A 12124-nucleotide genomic window follows, 5' to 3' on the forward strand; every position below is an offset into this window, starting at 1 on the left:
CCTGCTGACATAAGAATTACTTCTATCAAATCTACAACTCTAAGGGTAGACCAGTCAATTCTCACAGGTATAATTTCTGTGAATTTTGGATAATGATGTGCATAATTGAAAGGGCCTTGTCACAATTTGTTTAGAACAATCCCTGAGAAACAAGCCTGTTGCTATTCAAGTACCGTGTTGTGTTCAGGTGCAGTACACTTCTGAACTAGAAACTTAACTCTTGGAGTGGCTGAACATACTGCTTCATCATTTGCTTTGTGGGATGAACGTTCGTACTGGGACTTGTGGTGCTTGTTTTGGTCTTTCTTCCTCCCTTCCCACTCTCGAGACGTGCACTAGTAACGTGTGGGAAAGGTTTGAGCATCGTGTCGCTGCTCAAATGTGCAAGTATGGCAATCTTACTGAAGGGCTTCTGTAACAGTTACCCATTCTCTCTCTTGAGAGAAAGAATAACTTTTCAAATACAGGCAGCTTTTAAACTGCTGTCACTAAAGACTCACTACCCTAAAGCTTTATTTGCTGAAATTCTGTGCACGCACATCCATATTCTTTCTGGTACTGGCTCTCGAGCGCAGGAGCTATATTTAGAGCACTTTTCAGATTTGTTGAAAACAAAACAAAGTAGCATTACTTCTGAATATAGGAAAGAGCTAGGAATCAACCAAGCATGCTACAACAGTTCTCTTTCAGCTGGAACATGAAGATCTGGCTGCCTGTTTTCGTAGCATAAATTAATATTAACTAGCCCTGAATTTTAAAACAGTCAAGTATTCGTAAGAAGCCTGTTTTCAATCCTCAAATCTGTCTTGAAACAGGCTCCAAAGTTTCTCAGTACAGATCCTGAACAGCACAGAACTGATGAAGCTTATTTCTGTTCAGCATGAGAAAATGTAGGCACTGCATGTTTGTCAAGTGGAAATAAGTAGAAGAAATCCCTGGAAGTCCATGTAATGGGGATAATTCCTTGTCCTTGTTTAAATAACAGAATTTTTTTAAAGAAAACCTTCTCTGTTTTCAGTCTATTTTAAGTTGATGTGTGAGTCTCCTAACTAACAAAGAATGTCTGAAGTCTAAGATGCTTCTTAACAAAGCTATTGAAAGTAGGAAGCTTTGTCTCTCTTGAGCTTACAAAAAGTAGTGTGCTCTTAGCTTCAGTCACTGAGCTACCACCTTCTGAAACATGATGTAGTAATTAACATCATTTTTTATAGAAAAGAATACCTGTTGTAGAAATGTATATATTTAAGGTTTTTATGAAAGAGTTCTCTGAAGGCTTCCAACTAAAGGAGTTAACTACTGTGACTGCTAATTCATGCTGTAGATCTTACTATGGTAAAAGGAGGTGTAGAGTCCCCACTGCTTATCTGACCACTTTTCACCTTCCTTAAAAGACATGTTGTATGCTTCATTAATTCTAACTACACAATGTTTACTGAAATCCTTTCCAGCTTTCATGAAAAGCCATCCATTCACTTTTTTCAGTCAGCTGAAATATTTCCTGTTTCACTTAAATAAAATAAGATGTCAAACTTTTTTCCTCAAATTAAATTTTAGGACTGAGGGTTAGAACTTTTTGATTACATACAGTCCTTAAGGTGATACATGTATAATCTCTTCATAACACTATGATCTTTTTTTTTAGGGGAATCAGTGTCTGTTATTAAGCACACTGACCCTGTGCCTGATCCTCGCGCTGTAAACCAAGACAAGAAGAACATGCTTTTTTCTGTAAGTTAACTGTTTTGAAATTTTCAGAACTTTTATAAATATTAAAGCTGATAGATACGCAGAACTTCAGGTCTTCACCTCAAGCTGTATGACTTCTTTGCCATATTTTCTATATGCATCTGTATGTGTGTCACCATGTTCATCAAGCTAAATGAATTAAAAATTAGAAATAACTGTTAATAAAAGCTGTCCTCAGGGAAGTTACTTGTTGAAGCCAGTTCCTGTGAGGAAACTGATTTTTTTTTTTTTTTTGTCCTTCACAAGGAAGTGTTGAAGGCTGGAGCACATGCGCTTTTAAAGTGCTTCTGCACTGCTTTTCTGAAGTAATTGCTCTTAAGACAAGTAAGAATAGCTACACAATTTGTGTAGGCATTAAAAATGAGAACTAGCTTTTAATATAGGAATGAAACAGTTTATTCAGATTAAAGGAATCCTTTAATGCTTTCAGATAACAAAACAATTCTCTTACTGTTGGTAGGCTCCTCACAGAAAATCTAACTGTTCTGTCTCATGTTATGTATCTTCACACAGGGAGCCCCACAGAACACGTCTTGTTACTTGTAGTAAATAAACTGGCAAAGTACAATCCTAATAACTAAAAGGAAAAACACTCAAGATTCCAGTTGGAATACATGCTGCTTACTCAGCCGCTGGGTTTGACTGTGCTGCTTGTAATAGATCAATATGGATTCATTTTGAGTCCATTCTGTAAGCAGAAGTTCTGCACTGGAGTATTATTACCTTACAGACCCTGGGAGAATGTCATCTTTACCTCTTTCCATATCCTAGATGAAACACAGTCTGGACTTGTGTGAGATGGTTTTTCTTAAATTAGAAAAAAACTAACAAAACCAAACCAAAAACCCACTGCCAGAACCTGTTCCTAGGTTGACTCCAAGTTTCCTCTTCCCTTTCCTTTATTTACCCTAGGGTACTAATATTGCTGCTGGTAAAGCTATGGGAGTGGTTATTGCAACAGGAGTGAACACCGAAATTGGCAAAATTCGTGATGAGATGGTGGCTACTGAACAAGAGAGAACCCCGCTCCAGCAGAAACTGGATGAGTTTGGAGAACAGCTGTCTAAAGTCATCTCGCTTATCTGCATCGCTGTTTGGATAATAAACATTGGTCACTTCAATGATCCGGTTCATGGTGGCTCCTGGATTCGAGGTGCTATCTATTACTTTAAAATTGCTGTCGCCCTTGCGGTTGCTGCTATTCCTGAGGGTCTGCCTGCCGTCATTACCACCTGCTTGGCTCTTGGAACCCGGAGAATGGCCAAGAAGAACGCTATTGTTAGAAGTCTTCCCTCTGTGGAAACCTTGGGTTGCACCTCAGTTATTTGTTCTGACAAGACTGGTACTCTGACCACCAATCAGATGTCAGTCTGCAGGGTATGTTGAACGAGCTGCTTCTATTTTGATTTTTCTCCCCAGCCGCTCTGTTTGAATAGTCAGCATTGCTGGAATTCTTTCGATAGGGCGTCTTTTGGTTCTCATATCGTCAAAATCTTGCTTTATTTTCCTAAGATAAGCTTCCATTTTAATTCAGTTTTCCACTGTGTAGCATTTAAGGCTTTTTATCTCTTCCCTTATTTAGCCATGGCCAAAAATAACTGTACCAGCACTTGATGGGAGAGAAAGTTGTTTCCAAGCAGCTTTCCATTGATTTGTCTGTAAGCCATTCAGTCGACTGAATGGTAGTTATTTAGTATGATTTATCCCCTGTTTCATAAAGGTAGGACTGCAGAAGCAGGATGCATGTAAGTGTAAAACACTCGCCTCTTTTAATGTAGCAAGATGATAGTGGTGGAGAAAGCAATGGGAAAAAGGAAGATGATTTACTGCAGTAACCACCAAGTGGTTCCACCTTTATTTGGTTATCTTATCTTCAGTAGCTCTTGTTGGTCTGATGTAGATCACAGTAGTGTTTTCAACAGGCCGGTGTATGACTAAGCTGGCAGCTTGGAGGTGTAGTTGACCATCTCACCAGCGTTGCCAGGGTCATCTTCAATGTATGACTTGTTTTTGGGTGAGCGTAATATCTGTGTCCCTCTTCCCTTCCGCCTCCCTCCCCCCACAATGTTCTTTCTAGTGTTGATTAATTTGGGACTTTCATAGCTAGTCACTTAGCACCATGCATGTTCAGTTGCCCGTTCTCTGTGCTTCCCGTGTACCTGATACTCTGTGTAGGAATTTCATGGAGAAAGCATTAAGAAGTTGATTAAACGCAGGTGTTCAGTGACACGGCAACCCTACAACATCCAGTTGGTTAAGAATCCCAAATGTGTGGATGTTGAGCACTGCACGCCAGTGGCAAAAGTGTGTAAGCCTTTAAGCACTTTATTCTCATGTGATTGATGGCTTTTTCTTTCTAACTGGCAGTTGACTTGTTCTACTTCCTTAAGTATTGTAGTATTTATACCTAAGAGACACAAAGCAGCTGCTCATCAGTATTCCAGAGGAGGTTATTTGCAGCAGAGTTGCATAACTGCCCTAGTCTTTGCAGGGATTTTTTCATCATGCAGATGCCAAAAGCAAAAGGCTTCCTGGTTAACTCATCTTCTAAGCTGTGTTTATTTAAGAGCTCAAAACACTCTACTTGTATTTAGAGGGCTAAATGTTTTAGATCTGGTGCAGTACAACTTACTTGGTTCCTTGTTAACCTCTGATCCCTACAGAGTAACCTTAATTGCAAGATTTTGCAAAATGTAGCAAAATGCTAATACGTGTTTGGAAAAAAAAAAACAAACCAACTCACACTTACTCTTGGTTTTCTACTGTAAGTAGAGAGATTGCTTAGCTTTTTAAGACTGGTTTCCAACAGTAATTCCCCTTGCAGTTCTAGTTTTCATGTTAAGTAGTAACTCCTGAGTGTCCAAAGGAACCCTGTACTAAAATGTTGCAGTCAGAAATGATACTGCTTTAGGAGGAGATTTGAGGGATTCTTTTAATGTCTTCCTGTGGTATCTCCTCCTCAGGATGCCCTTCCTCTGCTTTGTGGGCTTCTCATTTATCAGCTTGTCTGGCTTTTTGATTTTTTTTTTTTTTTTTTTTTTTTTTTTTTTTTTTTTTTTTTTTTTTTTTTAAATCACTTTGAAGATTACAGGGCCTCCAGACACCGCTGCAGATCTGTTGTGGAACACCTAATTACTAGGCTGGACTTTGTGAAGGTGCTCGCCTAAAACATGAGGCGGCATAATGAGGGGAAAGCAAAACATTGCTAAAAGGTGGTGTGGCAAAACGGCTTACACTGACCAACGGGCAAGAGGTTCCAGTGAGATACACTATCAATTAGTGAAGAATTGTTTTCTTTTCTGCTACCACTCCAGCAAGATGGAAGAGTATGACAGCTTCAGGCACGATGTTTTTCATCTGTCTTCCCAGACGTGGTTCTGCCTGCAGCTATCCTGGAAAGGAAAGGCCAAGATGCAGGTGTCTTATGGGGTACATTCAGTCTGGTGTCTTTATTTGAAAATAGCATTTCAGCCTCTGCTGGAAGGGCACTTGAGCTTTCTGGCTTTAAGATACCAGTGTACTGGATAGTGAAGTGTCTTATAACTAGAAAAATCAGGACAGGAAACACTCACTTAGTGGCTGGTATTTCCATTTGCAGTGAGATGTGTTAAGCAGAAGTGCTGTTTTCTGTACTTAATGCTTCAGTATAGGAGCTGTTAAAACATATGGGATCAAAGTGCAAGTATCATATCTGGTTTTATCTCCTCTGTTTATTCAACCTGAACTTGCCTCTTGTACCTGCTTGCTTAAGGCCCGTTTAAATCTCTTGCATTAATTATTGTTCAAAGGTAGTAACATTTTTAACTCTTAATTTCAGATGTTTATCCTGGACAGAGTAGAAGGAGATAGCTGTTCTCTGAATGAATTTACTGTAACTGGTTCAACGTATGCTCCCATGGGAGAAGTGTAAGTGCTCGGAAGCTAAATATTTGTCTGTTTATGCATTGACTATTATTAGATTTGAAAAGTGGTGCATGTAATATTCAATAGTGATTGTTAATAAATGAAAGCTCAACCAGTGAGTGCACACTGAAGGGCTGGGGGGGAGTAATGAACAGTAAAAGGAAGTGAAATTCTAGAAAAGTAAACCTTAATGAGACTTAGTTAATAGAGTCTCCAATATTGCAATGTTCCTTTGATAAACTAAAAATGAATTCAGGGTAGGTGGAGAGGATTTAGTTCACTGAAATCTGACTGGACTGAGATTGGCTACATCAGTGCTTCAAAGTGAGGTTTACTTTTTTTACCTAAAAAACCTGCATAAATCTAAACAGGTCAGCCTCTGTTAATCTGTGAACTCAATGTTTCCAGTTCCCCTGCCTCAGAGGAGGTGGGAGATGTTTTTTTTGCTAAAGCATCTTTTGAATGTGGTGGAGTTAATTCTTAACCGTCCTGTAAATTCCCGTCCCCTACCCTCAGTAGTTTATTGGACAGGGTACAGCTGCACTTGAATGGATGTGGGTGTTTATCTCAGCCTTTGGTATTTGAGCTGGTGTTAAACCCAGTCCCTTAGGGAAGGAATGATATGTTTGGTTTGCTTTATCAGTACAGTCTTTACAAGTGGGGTAGGTGGTTCATCCTGACAACTTCTAGAAACAGAACCCTAAAAATTCCTGAAGGAGAGCCTCTTCCTACTGGATTGTTACAGCTCCTGTTACTTGGCCAGTGTTTCATGTGTTTTTAATCTTACCACTTTGGTTTTACTTGCAGAATAGAATTCTGCTATGTCTGAAGTAGAATTAAGGTTCAGTTATTGTAAACATTTCAACCTTGTGGAGCTTCACATGCCTACCTCTGGCTCCACGCAATCTTCACCGATTGCTATAGTGATTAATTTTCATAGCAGTTAAAACCATAGTGTTCTCAGCAGTGGGAAATCTTAATTCTCCAATTCTTTTTGGTTTCAAAGCTAATTGCTGTCAAAAGCTCATGCTTTCTTTTCAGGAGATGGCATTGCTTAGGCAAGGTGACATTCTAGGTCTTGTAAAGCATCCAGCTGTTTGCTTTAGCCTGCCTCGCAAGTGCTCTAGATAAACAAAATAATAAAATATAGTGTGGTGGCAGATGTTGGGTATAATGAGACAGTCGTCAGTGTATGTTAATGTTCTATTTTTACTTGCTGAAATTGGGAATGTGAATGAGCATGTTAATTGCACTGCATTCATGTACGTAAAGAATGTCCTGTGGAAGGGAAATTACCACAGAAAGGCTGTTACTGGGGCATAAGGAAACAAAAAGCTAAATTCTCAAACCTTAAGGGCTGATTTGTTTCTGCATTTATGGACAGCTCTTTTAAATCGGTGGCTTTGTAAGGATTTGAAGTAACGTGACTGGCTTCATCTTGGATTGCAAGCTGTCACCAAAAACAGAGTCTGGTGGAAAGCTTGAGAGAAGGTCTAGTCCATCACACTGCTCCAGAGCAGGACTTTTCACTTACCCTTAAAGTATTTGATAGATAACTTCCCCTAAGATGCATTTGGAATAAACTACAAGTGTTGCCTACTGTAAAACTACAGTTCCGTACTGACTGATGTCCCAGGGATGTTAGGAGCTTGTCAGGGAGTTTGGAGGAGTCTTGTGGGTCTCAGCACGCACAGTGTGTGTGTTTACTTGCAATCTGAGAACATTAATTAAGAACAGCAGCAAAAGCTTTTGACCTTCAGATGAGTTCATCTTTAGCTAATGAAAAAGCTTGAATCTTTAAGAAAAACCTTTATCCAGAACTGGCTCCAGCAACTTAAGACTCCACATGCACTTGCCATTCTTCAGAAATTGTTGATGAGGAACACACAGGCAATGGAAAAAACCCCACCCTGGTGTAACAACTTAAGGATGCTCAAATATGCCGGTTCTCTTCCAGTTCAGAACAGGAAGTATGGGATGTGGTAGATGAGGAGACAAACTGAGAGCTACTGGGAAGTTTAAAGAGTGGAGAGTTTAAAGCTACTGCTTATGGCAGTAGAATTATATGCAAAAAAAACCTTCAAAAACATACTTGTTTTTTTAAGATGCATTTTGTGCACATGCTGTGTTATACAACACTGGAATTCGTTTGCAGTACAAGAGACTGACCAAAATCTTACGTAATCAGACATGTCATAGTCTGTGTTACGATCCACTGCATTCTGCCACCAGACCTTTTTTCATCTCCTTGAGAGCTTAAATGAAAGATGTTGTATATGAGTTATGTCTTGCTAACTTTGATAGGAGGGGAAGTTAACAGTATTGTCTTGGTTCTTTTATGCTTAATCTAGGAGTACGCTAATGTTCCAGAAAATTAATTAATTTACTACCTATTTCCAAATGTGAAAGCAAAGAAGTTGCTTCTCATTTGTGATGTCTAAATGATGTATTTACTTTAGGAAAATGTCCCTTCCCTCCTTCTACAGATTTCAAACATTCATCATTAAGTGTATATGAATGCTAGAAAAGATGATATCTTTTCTAGTGGAATTTGTGTTGTGGAACGACTTAGCTTTTCCTTGGTTTAGGAGGTTCACATAGAATGCAGACTAATTTGTAAGAAATTAGAGGCCAAATCTGCATCTATGCCTGCTCAGTGCATGCATTTCGTTCATGGCAGTGAATCTGCAGAACCTGCAGTGAGCCTGAGGAGGCTAAACTGAGGTAGCCAGCAATATCCCTCTCCTTGGAACTCCCCTCCACGTCCTGTGTGTACCCCGCTACTGCTTTCACGTGCCTCTTCACTGAGCTCTTTACTCCTCTTCTACACTGCTGTATGATTGTCACAGAGGAAATAAGGTTTTGCAGTTCAGGTAGTGATTTCATTGATAATCATATCGTTCTGTTCACGACTCTTTGAACTCACCTTTGTCAAATCTGCTCTTCTGAACAACTTCTGATTTCATAGTTCCACGTCCATAAGTAGTAAGCATTGTACTAAATGGAAATACACTGAAGGGATTAAAGAAGGGGGGAAGAAGAGATGCTAATACTAAATGACTAACTTAAGTCTCCCCCTTTTCTTCCTTTGGAAAGGCATAAAGATGACAAACTTATTAAATGTAGCCAGTATGATGGTCTCGTGGAACTTGCGACGATCTGTGCACTCTGTAATGATTCCTCTTTGGATTACAATGAAGTAAGTACATATCCTAGAACAGCGGAGAGCCCGAGAACGAGGATAAGTGTTTGTTCTGATCTGCCTGTGTAATACCTATCAGTGGTAAATCCCCTTCTAGGCAAGGGGGGAGTATTTTCGTCCTCTGAGCTATTAATTCCGGGAATGACTTGTTAGAACCCTGAGAAAACTAAAGCCAGGCAGCAAGTGTAATGCGGCACTTGGAGATCTCCTGGTGTGTAGAACACACTGCTGCCTTCTTGCTTTGCCTTCTTAAGGCTGCTGCATCTCGTAATGACTTTAATGCTTAATGATAAAGTACCTGACATCCTGCTCTGCTGGTGTTGAGAGTAAAGGTTTGAAATTTCCTACAAACCGTTTTTCAAAGCTGCTTTTAAAGTAGTTTTGCTTGTTTCATAAGCCGTAGTAAGTCTTATAAAGCTTTTTTTCCATTGTGAAACTTGAACTTTTGTCTCTGGTAGGTTCCATGTGAGGTTTAAAGTAAACTCCTGTTTTTATCTGCTTTGTGTTAACTAAAGGCTAAGGGAGTATATGAAAAAGTTGGTGAAGCTACAGAAACGGCGCTTACCTGTCTGGTTGAAAAGATGAATGTATTTGACACAGATTTGAAAGGACTTTCTAGAATTGAACGTGCAAATGCTTGCAACTCGGTCAGTACTCTTTTTATCTGGGATTCATTGGGGAGTGAGCTTTGTTGGACGCGTTATCTAAATGCATTTTTATGTCATTGTTTTCTTGTAAGGTCATAAAACAACTCATGAAGAAAGAATTCACTCTGGAATTCTCAAGAGACAGAAAGTCTATGTCAGTCTATTGCACACCGAACAAACCGAGCCGCACATCCATGAGTAAGATGTTTGTTAAGGTCAGTTCCTCGCTGGAGAAGGGTAGTTAGGAATGGCTGCAGAGGAAGCACCATACTATTAAATTATGGCACAATTAACTGCAGCTTGAAGATGAAGGAAGGGCTTTGAATTTGAGCAGATGTTGTAATGGAGAGAGATTTATTAAGCTAATTTTATTGCCTTTGCAGGGTGCTCCTGAAGGTGTGATTGACAGATGTACGCATGTCCGTGTTGGAAACGCTAAAATACCCTTAACCTCAGGAATTAAGCAGAAAATAATGTCTGTCATTAGAGAATGGGGAACTGGAAGAGACACGCTGCGTTGCTTGGCTCTGGCAACCCATGACAATCCACCCAGAAAAGACGAAATGAATCTAGAGGACTCCTCCAATTTCATTAACTATGAGGTAAGGTTAAAATGTCCTTCCAACACTTTTCCCTCTCCCAAACTGGAGAATGGTGACTCCTCCTTATGTTTGATTATTTCTTGAGGAAGTTACATCTGAGAATTTTCTCTTCCTGAATATTTTTGATGTCAGACACAATAGTTAGGCCACATGTGGAGAGAATGTTCAGTTTAAGAAGGGGCTATATGTGTCTCTGAAGAAACTGTTCTTGATGGCTGATGTACCTGCTGCTGCTTGGCTAAAAGTATAAGAAGAAATTAGTTAAACAGCTAGCTGCAAATTGTATTATCTTTTACATATACAGAAGGTCCTCAGGATCATGACACCTTTAACTGCCCTCAGAGGCTGACTCTGAAAAAATTCCAAAAACTGCATTGTGGTTTCAGCTTTAATAGTTTTCAGTTTGACATTGCTCAACTGCATGACCGCTTTGGGGATTTTGTGATGAAACATGTCAGCCGTTTTCTGCTCTGAGGGTCAAGTTCTGTTCCCTGCCTCCACACCATCAGCTGCTAGAGCTCTGCTCCTGACTGTCATCTTCGCTACTCTGTAATTTTCCAATGAAATCTGTATCTAGGATTTAGAGGGGGGGAAATGACAACAGTTGCAGGAGTTCTTGGCTTGTGCTCTGTGCTCCTGGCACTGATTACAAAGAAGAAAGACTTCATTGCTTGCAGGTTGCATTTGCAAGGCTGACAGTGAAAGCATGTTTTAATTAATAAAATCAATGCATTTGAAACAAAATTCATATTTGGAAAGGTAGGATCCCATTACAGAGTGGGGTCATGCTCTGGGAATGAACTGTGTCCTCCCATAGGCTCATCGTGTAGATGGCACCGTGTAGCATTGTGATCCCAAACTTGTATCTACCTCCTCTGGATAATGTGCATATAGATTTGTGACTTCTCAGCTCTTCTCCAGCTGTCCAAATTCAGTGAGGACTCAGTACCGTGAACGAGAGAACCCCTAATACACTGGTTTCGACCAAGTGGCAGGATGACATTGGTCTCAATGGTTTAATTGCGGAGCGTAGAACCACAGAATATTGTGGACAGGAGTGAAAACAAATGCCCTGACTGAAGCATGTTTTGCTTGCATGCTCAGTGATTGTTTTGCCAATGTCAGATGAGAAGTCTACAGGAACGTGCACTAAAACTCGGTGCTGTCTTGTTTCAGACCAACTTGACCTTTGTCGGCTGCGTGGGTATGCTGGATCCCCCAAGAATCGAAGTAGCTTCGTCTATAAAGCTGTGCAAACAGGCCGGTATTAGAGTTATTATGATTACTGGTGATAATAAAGGCACAGCCGTAGCGATTTGCCGCCGCATCGGTATCTTTGTGGAAGACGAAGATGTTTCTACAAAAGCCTTTACTGGCCGTGAATTTGACGAACTCTCGCTTGCCGCCCAAAGGGATGCCTGTCACCATGCCCGTTGTTTCGCTCGTGTGGAGCCTTCCCACAAATCTAAAATTGTTGAGTTTCTGCAGTCTTTCGATGAGATTACAGCTATGGTAAGTAATTGAACTTCTGCTTCATCCAAAAAGCACACACTGTCTTTAAACCCAAATTATGCCTTTGCAGGCTAATGTCTCATTCTGGAAAACACTTGCTTCCATGTTTCCCTGAACTCGAAGCCTCAGAAGTGTTCTGCATTTAAGTGACTTTTTTTAAAGGATCCAAAACCACACCCAGTGCAAAATGTCAAATTTTTTTTCTGGTCCTTATATGTAAGTGCCCACCTTTAATATTTCAACTTGAAATTCTTGTTTCAGACTGGTGATGGTGTCAACGATGCCCCAGCACTGAAGAAAGCAGAAATAGGAATTGCTATGGGTTCTGGTACTGCAGTGGCTAAAACTGCTTCTGAAATGGTTTTAGCAGATGACAATTTCTCAACTATTGTAGCTGCTGTGGAAGAAGGACGCGCAATTTATAACAACATGAAACAGTTCATCCGTTACTTGATCTCCTCCAACGTTGGTGAAGTTGTTTGGTAGGTTTAAAATGTTTTTTTTTTTTTTTT

At 40.0% G+C, this 12124-nt stretch overlaps 1 protein-coding gene across 1 annotated transcript in view; it reads left to right on the plus strand.

Annotated features, from left to right (window-relative positions):
• ATP2A2 (ATPase, Ca++ transporting, cardiac muscle, slow twitch 2) overlaps positions 1-12124 on the plus strand; it is a 41070-nt gene that overhangs the window by 19547 nt on the left and 9399 nt on the right. Inside the window, exons 6-15 of the mRNA XM_010131616.1 lie at positions 1-67; positions 1643-1728; positions 2659-3123; positions 5564-5652; positions 8746-8848; positions 9367-9498; positions 9591-9713; positions 9882-10100; positions 11277-11612; positions 11874-12094. The exon at positions 1-67 is cut by the window's left edge and continues 1 nt beyond it. Coding sequence (XP_010129918.1) covers positions 1-67; positions 1643-1728; positions 2659-3123; positions 5564-5652; positions 8746-8848; positions 9367-9498; positions 9591-9713; positions 9882-10100; positions 11277-11612; positions 11874-12094 — 1841 coding nt within the window. The remainder of the gene's footprint in view (positions 68-1642; positions 1729-2658; positions 3124-5563; positions 5653-8745; positions 8849-9366; positions 9499-9590; positions 9714-9881; positions 10101-11276; positions 11613-11873; positions 12095-12124) is intronic.

The sequence above is a fragment of the Buceros rhinoceros genome, unplaced genomic scaffold (genome assembly GCF_000710305.1).
Source record: "Buceros rhinoceros silvestris isolate BGI_N320 unplaced genomic scaffold, ASM71030v1 scaffold19622, whole genome shotgun sequence".
NCBI lineage: Eukaryota > Metazoa > Chordata > Aves > Bucerotiformes > Bucerotidae > Buceros > Buceros rhinoceros.